The sequence below is a fragment of the Ptychodera flava genome, chromosome 2 (genome assembly GCF_041260155.1).
Source record: "Ptychodera flava strain L36383 chromosome 2, AS_Pfla_20210202, whole genome shotgun sequence".
Lineage (NCBI taxonomy): Eukaryota > Metazoa > Hemichordata > Enteropneusta > Ptychoderidae > Ptychodera > Ptychodera flava.
Window position 1 is genome coordinate 33,559,207 of NC_091929.1, and position 19,163 is coordinate 33,578,369.

The following is a 19,163-nucleotide window of genomic DNA, read 5'->3' on the forward strand; positions in this document are numbered from 1 at the left end:
GGCAATTTCTTTTCATTCGCCGTCGCAGGCTCGTTGTTGAAAATGTCAAATAACTTTCAGACATCGTTAAGCTTTTACGTAAAAATCGAAAGATTACAAACACTGACCGCACTCCCTGTGGGGGAACGTTGAGACATTTTGATTAGATGACGTCAGAGTTCGTCTTTTATAATTGACCAAAAACTTGTATATTGACATCATCTATATAACGATTAGGATATCTATTTTCCAATAGAACAGAAAAGAAAAACAGAAAAATACAGACACATTAATTAAAGATTAGTAAATTGGGTGGGAACTAGAAAATATTATCATACTAATCGAGTCCAGCCCCCTTACCATTCACAATCGCTGAATTTATCATTTTGCCATAGGGCGCCATGTTGAACATCTAGCCTGGCTATTTGGAATAAATTCTATATCAATGTAAGCACATAAATTATAAAACTTTGTGGTAGAATAAAATATACATGGCAGAAAAGAAACCTGTAAGATAAACAAAAGGTGACGTTTCAAGTATTTTTTAACGTTTGACTTGGATCTCAAAGATCTTATACTTTCTGGGATTTGGTTCCAGAGTGTAACACCAGAGTATTTCATTGAAGACTGTCCTATATTAGTGGTATATTTAGGGGAAAATTTTCACTTATGTTATCATAAACAAAAAGTATAGTTTGATAAGATTTTGCCTACAAACATCAAGAATTGCAAGCTCATGAAACAATACGCATGTTGAGTCGTACCAACATTTTTCTGTGGGCAGTTTCAAAAACTGTCATCGTTGTGGCACTTGAGTGTGTGTGTGTGGTGGGAGTCATTTTAAAGCCCCTTGTATAAGAAAAAACTTGCACCTTCTTAGTTTTTTGAAAATCGAAAAATTTTTAATTTTTCCCCATAGAATAAACATAGGGATGACGGCCATTTTGAAATCCAAATATCGGTAAATCTTGGTAATTTGTTTCTGAAGTACCAAAATTTGCATGGTGACCCCCAATTTCTATTCTTGAATTTGAAAGTGAATGGTTGAAAGATTCTTTAAGGAAACTTTGAGCAAAAGTTTAAGTCTTTTACTTTCGAGGCGCATACTACCTTAATACTTCTAGTTTGTATAATTAATTTGCATATCGTATATAGTAAACTACTGGCATGATAAAATCGACCATGGCAACGTGGTAGCTGTGATGTGTTCTTGACCTCTCGATGTAGAAAACGTAATAAGGTTTACGTTCGATCTACCATCCGCACAGCGCCCTCATCACAGCTGTTAAAAGAGCTATGTAAATCAATAATATAGGCACCATTATTTGTGAATGAGTAACAAAGGTTTTATCATTAAAATTTTGTTGCATTTTCACACGAATATAGTGTAATGTACAGCTTTACAATTGGTATCCGTTTTTAGCGGCTCTACTCAAGATATGGCTTGCATTTTTGGTCAATGCTGAGTATAAGGTAAAAGCACACATTTCAGTGAGTATGATGACAAAATTAGTCAGTTTGAAAATTAATTTATCAAAATAGCGTGAATATAACAATTCGTTTTTGTTCCCAATTGTTCGCCAGTTCATTAAAGACTTTGATTGATACGTTGGTCCACTCTGGTCGGCCACAAATTTCGATCGACTTGTATGCCCAGAACATTCGATTTAATTCGGCCGGCATGGATTTAGTGTGACGTCAGAGCCAGCTACGTCATTATCTGTGAAACCTCAGTAACTAACTGCACACGACGTCATTCCGCTTGCAAAATGTGCTTGCGCTTCTTGAGGTCCAGTTGAATTGTTACTGACAAACGAGGACCGCGGATGTGGTTTCTGATGATAACTCCAGTGGAAGCGAGTTACCACATTCGTGATGAACTATTTTCCTGTTAAATTTTTAATAATCTGTATATTTGAATAGAATCTAGCGGTTTACAAATCAGGAGTGGTCATTAAAGAGGAAAGTTCCAACCTTGGTAATGAACACCCCCATGAATATATTTTTGTTTTGCTTACCAACAAATACAAAACTATTATCATTGTGCCTATCTTTGCAGAGTTGAATATCGTTAATATAAGGGAGAATGTGCCTCGGCGACAGATATTAGGACTCTCAAACATTTTCAATACATTTTTGCTCTGCTAATTGTTAGGGCTCATTTTACATGTTATCGAGTAACTAATAATTTGACTGGGTTGATTTCACGAAAATCGAATTTTTTTTCCACATGGAGTTTAACAGAGGGATGGCGGCCATTTTGAATTTCAAGCGACGGTAAACAGTAAGTTAGTGCTAAGTTTTTCATGGTGATCTTTGATTTTATTCCTGATTTTTGCATGGAGGTATTTTCAAGTTTCTCTGCGGAAAATTAAAGTAAAATTTGAAGTCCTTCGAGTTCAAGGTGTGTACTACCCTGAGAATTCACGGTAGGTCATAAAAGCAAGACTTTTGGCCGTATAATGCCCTCTTTGTATACAGACATAACTAATGTGCAGAGCTTTGCGTGTATGTTGGAATATGCCGTTCTGACGTTGTGGTCGTTTTAAGTCATGAACAATGAATGACGTTGAACCTGAGCTTTACGGATGCAGTGACCCTTGGAGAGTTCCTGTTGTCTAACCAAATGTAACCTTTGACCCCCCGAGTAGACAGACCGACACTGAGGAAATGTATGTAACTCATTAAAAAGGTGGGAAACAACAGGAAGCCGGATCGTGTTGTTCTAATTTCTCATATACTGGATCGAATTGGCACATTTTCTGTTTGTTGCTCACAAAACGCCGCTTTAAAAGTCCACAGCTGTACCTCTTGATGATCATTTCACTATTGTTGACCGCGGAGTGACGTCAGTAGGTGAAACGCACGTGAGCGAGGTGAATGAGAGATCAGACGATAGAGAAGAGCCAATGATACAGAAATTGGTTGAAAAATCCGAACTTCATTTGTTTTCACCGCGTTGTGATGCCAAAATGACGTAAGAACCCGCAAGTATATCCTGATCGATAATGTTTGTGTTGTATATCAACGTCAAGTTCTTGTTCTACTCCACAAAGCATGCAGGAAGAGCAGCTATTCAGCTTGTCAAGACAACGTTTGTATGCGTAAAATGCAGTGGTTTTTTTACTTTTGAACTCTTGACCGGACCAAAATTCACTTGTTGACAGTAAGAATGGAGTTTAGTATTTGTCAACAATAACAATGCAGTTTATGTGGGCTGATTTGACAAGCTGAACGCTGTGTATCTAACATGCCAAGGGGAGTTGATCAAGAAACTGTAATTGACATAAAAACGTAAAAGTGGGAAAATCATCAAACCTTACAGCTACAAGCCATATGAATGGAAATACGAAATGTGGGAACATGATTGTCTGAAAAAGAAGACACAAACCAATAAAAAACAACGACATCAATTGGCATCGACTGGGTTTACATCTTGCCTTTCACTTTAACCCTGCAAGAATTTGCCATAAGGTAGTAAGCGCCTAAACAGTGAAAGACTTGAACTTTTAGTCAAGCTTTCCTCAATGAAACTTTCAACCATTCTCTCAGCAAATCAAAGATAAAAATCAGGATTCACCGTGCAAACTTTGGTACTAGAGAAACAAATTACCTGACATTTACCGATATTTGAACTTCAAAATGGCCGCAACCCCTGTGATAACTCCATGCGGAAAATAAAATTGTCGATTTTCGAAAAGTTGAGACGGTGAAAATAATTCTTACTCTTTAAGAGCTTCAAAAATGAACCTCACAAGTGGTGGAACAGAAAAGAATTGTAAAAGTTTTGGAGTCCGAATATCTGTCCTTGAGGCGCATTCTACCTTAAGCTCTCTTTCATCCATCAGGAAGGAAAAAAGTATAAAGAACGTGACATAATTTTCGCTCATTAGTATCCTTTCACTGAAAAGACTAGACTCACGGGGTACATCCACGATTTTACAAACGATACAGAGTACGGATATGAAAAGACTGGACAATTTTTCTTAATCAACAATAAAAAAATAGCTTTCCACTGGGAAAAGTAAACTCTTTAAACAAGGATGTCTTTACTTCAGAAAGAGGACGATTATACGGATGAACTTGTTTGAAAGGACGTCTTTTCTTTAAATTCAGCCTGGAATCTGACTGACTCCACAATGTAATCGATGGCACTGTGGTTACTATCAATGTGAGAAAAGACTTCATGTGGATTTAAAGATTATCATACCTGTTCAAGTGACAATACGCTAGGAAACGAGAAAACATCTTAATCATATTAGATAGCACATCTTTACCGATTCATGCGTTCTCCTCTCTCTCTCTCTCTCTCTCTCTCTCTCTCTCTCTCTCTCTCTCTCTCTCTCTCTCTCTCTCTCTCTCTCTCTCTCTCTGGAACATGTACATATCATTACCATATTTGGAAATGTAACCTTCAATTTTCACACACTGAATCCAATTCGTGCACAGTACGCTTCACTGCCTCGATCGTAGACGTGTTTACCGTTCACAACTTTTCCTTATTCGTCAAGACGTCAAAAAAAGTATGTCAAAGAAACTTGAAAATTGCATCCATTTTCTTCTGAAAGAGCCGGTTGCCTTGACTGCCGGTGACGTACAGGTTGCGTCCGTTACCAGGAAACCGAGCGGACATCCCGTTGCTCCCTGGCAGATTATGCGCGCGCGACACCTTAATCGACGCCAATTCATCAAGCAAGTCAAAAGGCAGGTCACTTCCTAATATAAGGACTTAAATATGCTATTAATAATGTGCGGCCTACGTGAAGAACAATGCGTGATGTTTATTAAATGAGCATATAAAAGCAAGCCTGGAAAAGTCTAACGTCGACTTTTGCACGCAGGTATTCTGTGTTACGCGCTTCGGTCCCATTTTAAGAAGAGAAAGACATCATAACGGTTTGGTCAGCTTGCACATCGACTTCTACTTTACTTACCACTGGTGGATCGCTTACTTTTGTGAGAGACTGCGACAAGCAATATCTACGTCCGAAGACCTCCTGCCTTGACTTGGATACCGAGATAACCATGGTTGATAAATTGGTAAGTTTCGTCAGATCTTCCTTGAAAACAATATATAATACTTCAACGCTAGAAATGATTACAAAACCAACTGTTTCTCAATCTTATGAGATTTTTTTTTCAAAGAGGCAAGAGTACCATGAAGAGTTATATATATGTGAGACTAGATTATATAGTAAAGGGCTATTTGAGATGTGTGTGTGTGTGTGAGAGAGAGAGAGAGAGAGAGAGAGAGAGAGAGAGAGAGAGAGGGAGGGACAGACAGACAGAGAGACAGAAAGCAGACAGAGAGACAGACCGACCGACAGAGACTTAGACAGAGAAAGACAGACGGACGGAGAAAGTTTTTTTTTTCAAAAAACGAGGTTCGTGACGGATGGCAATTTAAGGGTTTTAAGGTTTCAATGCAAAATTGCCTTCTAACAATTTCCCATTATGCTATCACCAAGTCACCGTGACGGGAAATGATAGTCTACAAACTCAAGGTGAATGTTGATTGCATCCGATCAAACCGAGAAAGCAAGAATTGAACTTCGGCGAATGAGATCAGTCAGTTGCTGGAATAATGGATTCAGTACGTGTGAAATACAATCACTCCAAACGCGGAGAAATGTGTCACCATGGTGAGCAGCAATCACGTGATTTTGTGGTAATTTCCATCGTCCGATAGGAAATCATCTTGGGCACTTTCTATATGTTTTAAGGTGTATAAACCGTGAGCAGTTTGGCTGATTCATAGATAAGAATCAATATTTTATGCAGAAATTCTGTGGTTGATATCATAATGTGAAATTATGTAGCCAAGTCACCACAGGTACTATATCGAGTACTATTACAAAGAAGTGGCCTGGTTTTTTTTTGACATAGTTTTCCCCGGTAGATTATGGCGTCAAAAGTGTGTTTAATTATCAGGCAAAAGCTATGAATGAATAACAGGCTTGAGGAAACTGTGGTTCTGTCTGACAACAAAATTCTTCAGACAATGTTGAGAACAACTGCATATCTAATGCATTTTAATTTATTACTTTGGCGATAGTGTGTTTGGCTCCTTCAGTTCGATTTCAAACTAGAGTGAATGGTTATAAAAATATTTACACAGTGGATGTATGATTTTCACGCAAAGTAGAAACGTGTCGTTTACTATCCTATTAAACTCTCAATAAAATACAAGGTTTCGATTTATTGGTTAAGGAAGTATGTACCTCGAAAGTGAAAGACTTAAACACTGTCCGCAAGGAAGTCTAAACCTTCCCGTTTCGAAATCAAGAATTAATAAACGGGGGGAGGGGTCACTTTGCATAGTTTGGTACTAGAGTAGCAAATTACCAAGCATTTACAGAACTTTTAAATTCAAAATGGCCGCCATCCTTATGTCTGAGGGAAAATACATTTTTCAAACTTCAGTTATCGCCTGAGCTTCACAATGAGCCCCGACAAGTGCCTAAGCCAAAAAGGTATTGTAAAAGTGCGTCCCCCCTCTCTCTCTTTCTCTCTCTCATATACACCCGCGACCATTTTTCTGTTGATTAAGCCCATTTGATGCAGTCAGAAATTCTGTTTGTACAAAGGCAAAACCAGCTGTATCTGGGGTTGTAAATGAGAGTTTACGGTTGGCACCCAGTGTTCAAGATTTAAATACAATGTAACATTACCATGCACTGGTCCATGTACAAGTGTTGTTCAGACAGCTTATTTGCCTTCTATACCATAATCAAAGGCAAAAACTGGTGTCATTGTTTGTCAGCACACAAAATATGAATTTTCTTGTATATATATTTGCCTTATGACAGTATCTTGTCATTTTTTTTTGAAAGTCAGTGCAGTTGATTTCAATTTCCCCTGACACAGTGTCTGCATGGGACACACAAGTTTGCGTGATTCTATAGCAGTGATCACATTAAAGTGTGTTGCCTCAATAAACTAATTATCACGTAGAGTCTTTAATGGAAGTGGTATCTTGTGTCTCAATTTAACACAGGGTGCCAACGGTTAGCTCCCATTCACGTCTGTTTCGTCTTTATACAAACAGAATTTCTTACTGTATCAAGTAGGCTTAACAGTAGAGTGGCCACGGATATATATAATACAAATTACTTCAAGTTCAAAGTTATAATATCTGTTATTTCGCAACCTTCAGACTGTCTTCCAGCGACTTGGACTCTTAAGTCGTGGCGTCATCGCTTACATTCGATTTTATGAATATTAATCGTTTCCGAAAACATCAAACTTCATTCGTCAAATCGAATTTCCTTTCCACTGGCGGGAGTGGGCGATGACGTCAGAGAATCAATGGAAATTAATGAGATAAATTATGCAAAGGAAATAGAGGCAAAACCAGGTTGCCGAATCCTAAAGTTTTGCTCCTCGGTTGCCTAGTTTCCGCGCCCACGTCGACTGAGCGCTTCTGTTACCATGGAAACAAGACGCGTCCCATAACTTTTAATTACCGGTTTTTCTATTGATTTGTCAAAGGCTCCGTCTAACCAAATATAACTTTCTTGAACGCCCGCTTCTAAAATAGCAACACACGCGAACACGAGTTCACGAAATATGACGAGAAATTGTACCTCTAACATTTGCTGTTATGGCCGTCAACATTAATTTAGTTATAAGTATACCCGTTCTCTGCGTGATTCTGCTTTAACACGAAGGCTCACACATGTGGACATTCAAGCGTTGATTAAGACGAAAGATCCATTAACTGCTGTATGATAAACTGTATTCACTGGTGATGCATGGTCGTATGTGTACAATGCACGGCGTGTGGTTTTCCCTTGTTGGGTAAATCTGAATTGAACTCTCCGCTAAATAGCCACTTAACGCCTCGCTGATTAACTTTCGCAGTTTATCTCCGCACGGGCTTTCAAACACGATCGCTTGTGCTACATTTGTATCGTAGAAATTGAACTCACTGTATAATACATATTTAAATTGATGGGTATTTTGTTGTACATTTCATACATGGGAAGCTTAGTATAGAAAACTTAGAACTCTGACAAAGCCATGATTCTTGATGATGGCTTTTTACTTGAATTGTATCGAGTTTAGAAATATATGAATGAATGAATGAATGAATGAATGAATGAATGAATGAATGAATGAATGAATGAATAATAAGCTTATAAAAAATACGGCTTTTGTCCCACTAATGTATTTCTTTTTGATATGTTGGTATTGGTCTATTGCTTGTAAATTGTGATTATCTTTAAGGATTAGGTTTTGATCGTCCAATTTTAAAATTGATTAGTTAATGGTTGCCTCGTGTTCACATCGCTGATCTACACTGGTTAATTTATAAATTTGTATTCATTTGCAGCGTGCACACAAACGCAGCTTGGTGATAAGTCGGAGGGATTCCTTCAACGACTGTGTTAATCACTCGACAACTCCAGTGATCTTCTCCCTCAAGAATGAAATCGGAGGGCTGGCGAGGGCGCTGGACGTTTTTAGGGTAAGTATTCTCCACGTTCAGGACAGGTCGAGGGGTGTACTCAGCGAAACATCGATATACTCTTACCTTATGGTATTTACAATTGACGTCGCGAGGGGTTCCGAATTTTCTCGACAATTATGGATTTAAACTGGATGTTATAGATGACTTTTATACAAAGACAAACTTTGCAATCAATGGGAAAATAGTAAAATCTTATGACAATATAGAAATTTAACTTATATTTACGAATCAAATCGTCTGGTACTATCACCTCACGTTTATGATATTAGTGAATGAGTCTTGTTACTTGCTATGAACAAAATGATCGGTGTGATTACACTTAACTTTATATAGTCAACGAGTCTTCATTTGTGATCTATGAGAAATTCTGAAAATGTGATAGAAAAAATTACAGCAAAACAATGGTTCGATGTGAACTGATTGATTTAACGACTGGACGATTTATAACAATAGGTGTTTTTTTCACAACTTAAGAGGAGTCTGCCACGAGAATGAATTTAAATTAAGTGCTTTCTCTCTCGCAACCAGGAAAATAACGTAAATGTCGTCCATATTGAATCTCGCAAACCGCGCAGACAAGATTCGGAGTACGAGATTTACGTCGACTGCGAGGACGGAGATGGCGACATACAGGAGCTCATGTCACTGCTGAAGAATCATATTGACGTCATCAACATCCCCGACTCCGATGGGTCCGAGGGCGCTTCGGCAGAAGGTAACCGTGATAGTAGCATCTCTATGCAGTCACTAAGACAGCCGTACAAACGGATATTATATATATATCACATGCCTTTGTCCATCTATTTCCTGGGCTTTGGCGGTCTATTCAGCTCGAGAGTCAATGAATCGCTGGTTATAAATTTAAATGAGATGACCGACAACGACTCGAAGAGACGGGAGGGGATTAAACAACAGACATGTTAGAAGAGTATCAGGGGTTTAAATTATTTTCTACCAATTTCAGGGGTTTCTTTTGTTTAACCTTTTTGTGCATGCCATCGCAGTAAAAGTGACAGCAAGTTGAAATTGATAAACGAACGAATTATAAATTTGTCCGGCGACTTTTTAATCAAACACGTTTTATCATTTCAGTAATACTGAGTGAAATTCCATGGTTCCCACACAAGATTCAAGATTTAGACAGGAGTGCAAATCGAGTATTGCAGTATGGCTCTGAACTTGACGCCGACCATCCTGTAAGTGTAGTGTAATGTAGTGTAGTGTAGTGTAGTGTAGTGTAGTGTAGTGTAGTGTAGTGTAGTGTAGTGTAGTGTAGTGTAGTGTAGTGTAGTGTAGTGTAATGTAGTGTAGTGTAGTGTAGTGTAGTGTAGTGTAGTGTAGTGTAGTGTAGTGTAGTGTAGTGTAGTGTAGTGCAGCATAGTATGTTATATTGTCTTCCTGTATAGTGTACTTGAGTCGTGGGTATGATGTACTTACTATCTATCTATCAATCTATCAATCTATCAATCTATCTATCTATCTATCTATCTATCTATCTATCTATCTATCTATCTATCTATCTATCTATCTATCTATCTATCTATCTATCTATCTATCTATCTCTCTCTCTCTCTCTATCGGTAACTGTGTGGTATGTTATATTTTAGATTCATGTCTTCTAGTGTAGTGTATAGATCTAAGTTTCTAATGATATCACAATTAAAACTAATTTGGGGTAATTGGATCTTCATATTTATCAAATTTCTCAAAAATGTTCGGTGCCCTATAACTGAATGTTGCAAGATTACAAATTTCTCATAAAGACAAGTGTATAGCAGATGAGCTTACATTTGCAGATTAAACAGACATTACTTCATCATCCAATTATCCTAAATTAGTTCCAATAGTGTTTGATGTCAATGAAACCATTGGGCCCAATCTACCTGAGATAATTGATGTGATTGTTATCTTTATCACATGTTCTCATACATTATGTATTAATAAATGCACATTTCTCCATTTTAGGGATTCAAGGATAAAGAATACAGAGAGAGAAGACGATACTTCAGTGATATCGGCTATGGTTATAAATAGTAAGCTCTCTTTATTAACGTGAAATTGTACTTGAAGCTTTTTCCCCTTGTTTTATAGAAATATATGAGTGACGAGAGAGAGAGAGAGAGAGAGAGAGAGAGAGAGAGAGAGAGAGAGAGAGAGAGAGAGAGAGAGAGAGAGAGAGAGAGAGAGCACATCCACGGACAGTTGTACGTGTGTCAGACACTCATATATTGTGTAAATTTGTTCGTCTTACCTTCCGTTTTTCGCATTTTCCACACAGCGGAGAGTCGATTCCTCGAGTTGAGTATAACAAGAAAGAAACTGAAACATGGTAAGCTACCAAATTTCCTTTTGGCGCCTTGATAGTCCCTTAAAGGTATATAGTCACCTGTAATCTAAATATGCCCATATATGGTCAAAGGGCGTTCCTTGGTATTCAAAATGCCCATGTGAGGGCGCTGTTTTTAAAAAGCAGCCACCCTCTTAAAATCTGTGATTGGTTAGATTTTCTCTTTCCATGGAGACTGTGGCAAAATTGGAACAGGTGACAGTATACCTTTAAGGTAATATGCACCTCGAAAGTGAAAGACTTAAACTTTTGCTCATACTTTCCTCAGTGAAACTTTCAACCATTCTCTTACCAAAGAAAGAATAAAAATCAGGGGTCACCGTGCAAACTTTGGTACTAGAGAGACAAATAACTTGCGATTTCTCGATATTTGAAATCCAAAATGGCCGCCATCCCTGTGTTAACTCAATGGGAAAAAATAAAATTTTCGATTTTCGAAAAACTAAGACGGTGAAAACTTTTCTTTCGCCAAGAGCTTCAAAATGAGCCCCCACAAGTGGTAGGTCAGAAGAAAATTGATAAAATTTGAAGGCCCGAATTTCTGTCCCCGAGGTGCGTTCTACCTTAAGTATATTAAAACCAGAGTTTAATTTTATGACAGATGTAGTTTATTTATGATACGCTTTCAAGTAATTTCACTCTTTTTATAGAGATAGAGGTTCTCTCAATTCTAGTTTTTTTTTGTTACAGGGGGACTGTTTTCAGGGAACTCACGAGGCTGTACCCAACACATGCCTGTCGAGAATATCTTGCGAATCTACAAGTTCTTAGAGATGAATGTGGATATAGGTAAGATGGCACATCGCCCTTGTTCGTTTTCTTCCAGTGCTTTAACTATTACTGATAGTATTGTCGAAGTTTCTGCTGCATTGGTTGCAATGTAGTTAAATTGAATTCGCAGTGGCTCTTTCTCTCAGCGACTGTTATGAACACATGTACCTTTACATGACGCAAGTCGAATGCCGCTTCTTCTCATTTGTCACAGAGCACTTTGATTTTCCTTTAAGGTAGTGTGCGCCTCGGGGACAGATATTTGGACTCTCAAACTTTTCCAATTCATTTCTGATCTACCACTTTCAACGTCTTAGTTCTTTGAAAATCGAAATTGCAGTTTTCTCCTTAGAGTTAATACAGGCCGGATGGCGGCCGTTTTAAATTTCAAATATCGCTAAATCTTCGGTTATTTGTTTCTCTAGTACCAAAAGTTGCACGGTGACACCCGATTTTTGTAGTTGATTTTAGAAGAGAATGATTGAAAGTTTCACTTAGGAAAGTTTGAGCAAAAGTTTAAGTCTTTCACTTTCAAGGTGCATATTACCTTAAATGACTGCCACAATGTATAGTGCCAGGCCATCCATGCACTTATATGCTCCATCATCTCCTTTTGTTCCCAGAGAAGACAACATTCCACAGCTGCAAGATGTGTCCAATTTCCTCAAAGGTAATTATCAGGAATTTGCTTCAACACATAGCATCATGACATGTGGTCCTTGACAGAAACCTGGTTCAAGCCAGAAAGAAGATGAAATGATGATGTGGGGTGGGAGACCGGTACACGGTGTCATCTAAGTGTTAGAAATCAGATAAAACGAGACAGAAAACGTTCTCTTTTGAATTTCAAACAGTACATCATGAATCTATTGATCTAATGATAACACGATTGGAACTAATTTTGATAATTGGATGGCGAAGTAATGTCTACGGATGTAATCTTATCTGCTTTTCTTTTTACATTACACACTTGTTTTTATGATTAATTTGTATTATTGCAACATTCATCTATATGGCAGCTGACACTTTTGAGAAATTTAAAAAATATGAAAATCCAATTATCCAAATTAGTTCCAATCGTGTTTGATCTAAAACAGCAAGTGGCTGAGAGAGAGAGAGAGAGAGAGAGAGAGAGAGAGAGAGAGAGAGAGAGCGATTAGGTTACTTGGTTCTCTGTGTTCGTTCTTTAGAGCAGAGTATTCGAGTCTGTAATTTCTTTGCTTCACGAGATGTATATAACGAATTCCACAATCAATGATGTGGAGGGAAAAATTGAAAGATTGCTTTAATTATTCACACTATCGAGAAAGTAAACAATAAACGATATTGTCAGTTTTACATTTTATAAAAACGCAAGGGAAAGCTATCCGTATTTTCCCTCTGAAATTTTAGATATTTCTTTTAAATATTTGTCTTCATCTCCCATAGCTCGTACCGGGTTTCAAGTAAGGCCAGTGGCTGGCTACCTGTCGTCACGTGACTTCCTCGCAGGACTGGCGTTCCGTGTTTTCCACTGCACCCAATATATAAGACACAGTTCGGATCCTTTCTACACACCAGAGCCGTGAGTATTTTGTACATATTTGCAAAATTTTCTTAATATATGAGACGTCAAGTTTTGAAATAATTAGGAATTGCACAATTTAAGGAACGACAGAGTTGGCAATAGTACATTGAATTGGGAAACACTACACAGGTACAATTGAAAAAATGCCACATGCACCATTTTGAAACCATTTGGCAACAAAGGAAATTATATCATAGAAATATGAGGCGTGTTGGTATGGAACCCAATTATTTTGGTTTCCATTAACATGTATCAGTAATGAAATGAACATATTGCAACAAAAAATTATTATTTTCTAATTTTATTAGTAAACAACAATAACAACAACTACAAAGTTAGATTAATAAGTTCGCCTGTGGCACCGTTCGTTTGGCAGCAGTATTGCTTCGGATTTTTATGATGAATTCGTTATTAACGTTTGAAGACCCATTAACTGTATCCATTATAATATTTTTCATTATTTTTGTTCTTTTGTTAAAATGCAGTCTCATGTGCTGCTCTCAAAAAGATGTTGGAATGCTTTCGACACAACCTGTGTGTCTTTCATATTTGGCGTTGCTGATAATAACATCTAAGTCCCGAATGTAATTCTTTTGTCGACACCATCTTTGTATATTGTACACATTATGTTGTATTAGCAAGGCTGCACTGTGATTTTCAACACAATTTGGAAATAGAAGCCTGTTGAGAAAAATGTACACTAAAATAATCTACATTTTATCAAAAGTTGCTTCCATTGTCACTGTTAATGAGTGTCAAAATTTCTCAACAAATACTTTTTTTACATATCAGTGCATAGCCTGTGAAATAGAACTGTGTCCATCCAGTTCCGCTTTGAATATTTTGCCATGTTTGATTTTGGAGATGTATAATTTATTGATAAGACTTGACTAGTTAATCACTGGCAATTGAATTCTGTCATTTTACAGGGATTGTTGTCACGAACTCTTAGGTCACGTGCCACTCCTCGCTGACAAGAGTTTTGCTCAATTTTCACAGGTACGTCATGAATTTCAGTAATTTTTGAGTTTCGATTACGATGCAAACCCTTGAAGTGGTTTTAAAGCCCCGTGTAAATGTTTCTCTGCTCAATGGTTTCAAGATTTTATTTCCATGTACCAAGAATATGTATTGGTGTACTCTTAAATATGTTGAAATGCCCTTTCTTTGACTTGTCAAGACGATTAATACCTACTTATATGAGATATTGGAAATTGAAGTCAAGTTCGGACAAATCAAATTGCCAATTATAGAACGAATTCACCGTACGGACGTCGTTCACTTTTCACACTTAAATGGGCGACCGCGACACAAGTCGATACTTCGCACCGATGAACGTTTTTCTGGAGGGGGCTAGGAACGGAATCTGTTTGCGGAACTATCACAAACTATGGAAGACCGGTCACGACATGCGACATGCGAGTTTTTTTAAGCTGCGACCTCAGGGAGTTCTTAAACTGCGACATGCGAGTTGCAAAACTAATATGGCGTTTGAATACATGTCATTTCGTTCTCCTCCTAACGATGGATTACAGAGGTAGAGACGAGCTTATTTCTGTATACTTCTACAATGGATACACCCTGGGAGAAATAGCGGCCACGTTAGGACTCCGACATGTACGGAAGACCGGTCACGACCTGCGACATATGACCTGTGATCTGCGACCTAACTCTAACCCTAACCCTACCCTGACCCTAACCCTAACCCCTGACGCTAACTAACCCTAAGTTATGCCGTTACAATTTTTCTGTCCCTTGGCCTAACCTCCAGGGTTGAGAGCGAAGTAAGGCTTTTTACGAGAGAAAACCTAACCCCTAACCCTAACCCAAACCCCTACCCTAACCCTAACCCTAACGGCAGATCGCAGTTTTAAAAACTCGCATGTCGCATGTCGTGACCGGTCTTCTATCACAAACTCTGAAACGATGCTTTACTTTTTCTTCAATAGGAGATTGGTCTTTGTTCCCTGGGAGCATCTGACGAGGAAGTGCAGAAGCTAGCGACGGTATGTACTTCTCTTACTTTTGCACGACCTACACAACGTCAATGTCATAGGTCAATGGTCAAAGGTCACAGGGGTTAAATAGCATGATTAGTCTGGCACATGTACGCATTCCTCACCATGGAAACCTATCTGGAAATTATACTTATGATAAAGGTGGACAAAATAGCGGTTTTTCACCACATTACTGATGGACTGATGAAGCAAAATGTCAAATTCCTAGGAACCTTTTCAACTTCATAGTAAAAGGAAATCTTTTATGTCTATAAACTCTTAGTTGACCCCTACAACGAAATTTCAGATATTTCTTTTTATTCCAGTCAACTTCTTGCGTCTTAATCAAATAGTCTAATGAAAGTACTGTATCTTTAGAGTGAATATAAAATGAATGCCTTTTATGTTGTACAACAAGCTGATGTTTATGTCCGGCCCATAACTTTATATACCGTCTGTCTAGTATCGCGCGACGGAGTCCCACTGAGCTCAGTAGCGACGAGGGGCCTCTCGTGTATTGAACAGAATAGGATACCAGGTTATTAACATTTCGAAAATTAACCTTTTACAGTGTTATTTTTTCACGGTGGAGTTCGGTCTGTGTAAGCAAGACGGTCGCACTAGAGCCTATGGAGCTGGTCTCTTATCATCAATAGGTGAGCTAAAGGTTAGTATGAAGCATACAATGAAGTACATATCCACATACACGGTTACCTATAAAAGACTGATATGATATGTTGTAGAGGGCGCGCTTATTAATTGGGTTTCATGCACGTCATAACAGGATTACGACCAATTTATACTTTCGTATGCATTGTTACCCTTTTTCATAAAAATTCTGCGTCATCGCATACACAAGGTATGTTCTATTATTATTATATGTATTATGCTTTGATATTTGGTCTCTCTCATGGTGTAATATTCGTCACCTGAGTCGAGCTGAATGGTTTTATAGTTGAGCAGACAATAGGTTAATAACATGAAGGCATACCTTCTCTTTCATGGATAAATGTAAACGTAAAAACAATTTTTTTATTCAGCGAATTGGATGGCGGTTCTTTACAAAAAATTGATGCAGCTCTTTAAACTAATAATGAGGGCAATGAAATGATTGTAGGCCAGTTTACTAAAATCATGAAAAAAGACAGTGGTATTCCAACAGAAGTAGACATAATTTCATCACTCCACTTTTTGCAGCACGCCCTCACCGACAGAGCTGTGGTGAAACCATTTGATCCAAAGGAGACATCGCAGGAAGAGTGCATCATAACATCATTTCAAAACTGTTACTACATCTCTGGTAGCTTCGAGGAGGCAAAGGAAAAAATGAGGTAATTTACATAAAGAAGGCATCAGCTTCTCCAATCCTTGCCAACAATCATCTTCCGCTGCATACAGCCAACACTGTTTTCAATATTCTCTTATTCATTGGCACGTCTGTTAGTCCTCTGTCGTTCTTCATCATAGCTTTGCGAAAAATGACATGATAAAACCCAGACAAACGAACAAAAAATCCGGAATATGTTTGTATGAAAACTAAATCTTTCAAAGCGAAAGGTATATGGAAATAGTCATAAGAATATATATTTGACATTTTACAGCTGTTAAACATCAGACATCACTTAGCACTCTATGATTAACTGAACTACATAAGTATATGTCGCAAAAGACGGATTATGTGCGGTCAGATGTCGATTCTTAATTAAACAGGATCAAAGAAATCACACCCATGAAATTCCGTTTTACATTTCACCAAACAGAGTTGTCAGAGTATGTTTATATTCTCTGCGTGACTCACCTTTATCACGAGGGACCGTGCCTTTATTCATCATGTCTTCGTATCACAAAAGACACAAAAGGGATTGCATTATTGTTCGGCTCCACAAAAGACCTATTGTAGGAGTACCACTTGAATATCGTTTCAAGCCCCCTTTCTCTCTTTCTGTTTCCTCAGGGAATTCGCCAGTACTATTAAGCGGCCATTTGCAGTGCGTTACAACCCGTACACTCAGTCAGTTGAAGTGCTGAGCAACGTGCACCGAATTGCCGATGTTGTGAACGAACTGAAGGGCGACCTCAACACATTGAGTGAAGCCCTAAAGAAATTACAGTCGTAGAGGGCGCAAGTGGGTTCAACAATCACTGAAATACTTTTTTGTACAGTTACAGATGTACAGAGCAGAGGCTTTCAGAGGCAAGACGCTTCACTGAAAGCAGCCGATTTTGTCTCTAATTTCTCTATTAATCATAGTAATATATTCTAGCCATCTCTCTGTCTGAAGTTACGCCTCCTTGACATGCAAATTAATAAATATCTGTAAAACAGTAAACAACCAGTGCTCACCGTATCCGTAACCTTGCTTACAAAATGATTGATTGGTAAGACGACAAAATTTAATCACCGGCATTCGAATTCTGTCACTTTACAGTGATTGTCGTCACGAAATCTTAGGTCACGTGCCATCCCTCGCCGATGAAAATGATAACTCTCAGAGAAATGAGGTTCTTCTGGCACTTAGCACAAATTAAGCTCTCCTACTACAATCTTAATTTCAGTATCAGTAGCCGAAGCTTGTATAGAACGAAAGTACGGCTATTTGTAAAATTTGAAAATGTATACAAAGCTTATTTAGAGATACAGTGGATATCAGTTTACTTTACGTGGGGATATGATATTGTTCATATGATGATCGTTCCATTAAAGAGAAAATACTGCATCTTTGTACATAATTTTATTGTTCTTTCTTCCTGGAGAAAGTTGAAATACAAAGTATTGGCCAATATGTATGTGTTTGCTTGCGCGCGCTCGTGTGTGTGTGTATGAGAGAGAGAGAGAGTGTGTGTGTGTGTGTGTGTGTGTGTGTGTGCATACATAAATACATGCATGCATGCAACGGGACTATTAAACCTGAGAGTTGGTGCAAATCAGTCTAGCACTAAGTCAATGGCAATGTTAAGCTGACATTTATGTAATCTTGTAGTATCATTCCATTATTACATTGTCAAAAACTGATACGTTTGTCTCTTATACTCTATGAATGCTAGAGAATCTGTTTATCATCTTTTGAATAACCCCCTCTCTATTCATCACTTTTGAGTGATCCCATCCAATTCTTCCTAACCACTCCGGCCGTTAATAGTGACGGCTTCCTAAACAAGAAGGATCCACACTTGAAAAAAGTGGCAAAATACATGAATGGCTGAATAAAGTGACAAATTTGTAAGATCACCAAGGAGTATTTTAAAAACTGTCATTGACTTTCAATCCATCCAGCACCCTCAATCGCCAGACCAAAATACTCCAAACATGAAAAATTTTCTTGAAAAGACTACAATAGGGAAACTAGGAGCATTTTCCTTGAAAAATAAATATACGGATGTAAAACTTGGCAAGGTTGGAAATGAACACCACAGGAGCCATTCGGCAACTTTAAAAATAACGCAACACCCAGGCACCGTGAAAAACACAATCTTGCAACACTTTCCCCACTAAGCTGAGGGCATGGGTGGGTATTTTGTTGAAGGGATCAAATACTGGCATGCTTAAAGTTCTCAAGGGGATACCAAACAGCTACACCGGTGTAAATTTACCCAATATTTCTTCCCCGTTTCATTGAACAGGACAATGCAAACTCTCTATCGACGCCTTACTTTGAAAGCCATGCACGTACTATATCAATACAAGAGCCCGGAGAGAAAATCTCTCGTACCGTGCAGAAACACAGGCCCATTGTTTGATGTTCAGAGGGGTCTGTGATGTGAAAAACAGGAGAGTTCACTCTGTGATTGATTGATACCCTCTGACACAGAAAAACAGATTTCGACATTTGGGTTTAAGCCAACGTTTTCGTCGCGTTACGTGGTCCCTGTAAATAAAATATTGAAATCTCCCTTGGTTAGACCATAGACCCTCGAGTCTGTGGTTAGAGTCGTTCATTTCTTACCAGGATATCGAGCAAAGCGCAATTCTCTCTAAACCTTTAGTTAACGTTAAACTGATGAAAGAAAATCAAATCACCAGATCGAACA

At 38.2% G+C, this 19,163-nt stretch overlaps 1 protein-coding gene across 1 annotated transcript; it reads left to right on the plus strand.

Moving 5' to 3' along the window:
- The first annotated feature begins 4,805 nt into the window (after positions 1-4,805).
- On the plus strand, positions 4,806-17,851 carry LOC139119440 (tryptophan 5-hydroxylase 1-like). The gene is made up of 14 exons (XM_070683261.1): positions 4,806-5,019; positions 8,315-8,449; positions 8,981-9,167; positions 9,545-9,648; positions 10,418-10,485; positions 10,731-10,781; positions 11,490-11,588; positions 12,194-12,240; positions 12,999-13,134; positions 14,067-14,136; positions 15,087-15,143; positions 15,706-15,801; positions 16,332-16,465; positions 17,089-17,851. Exons 1-14 carry the CDS (start codon positions 5,005-5,007, stop codon positions 17,249-17,251), a joined length of 1,362 nt encoding a protein of 453 aa, XP_070539362.1. The 5' UTR covers positions 4,806-5,004; the 3' UTR covers positions 17,252-17,851.
- Positions 17,852-19,163: the final 1,312 nt, after the last annotated feature.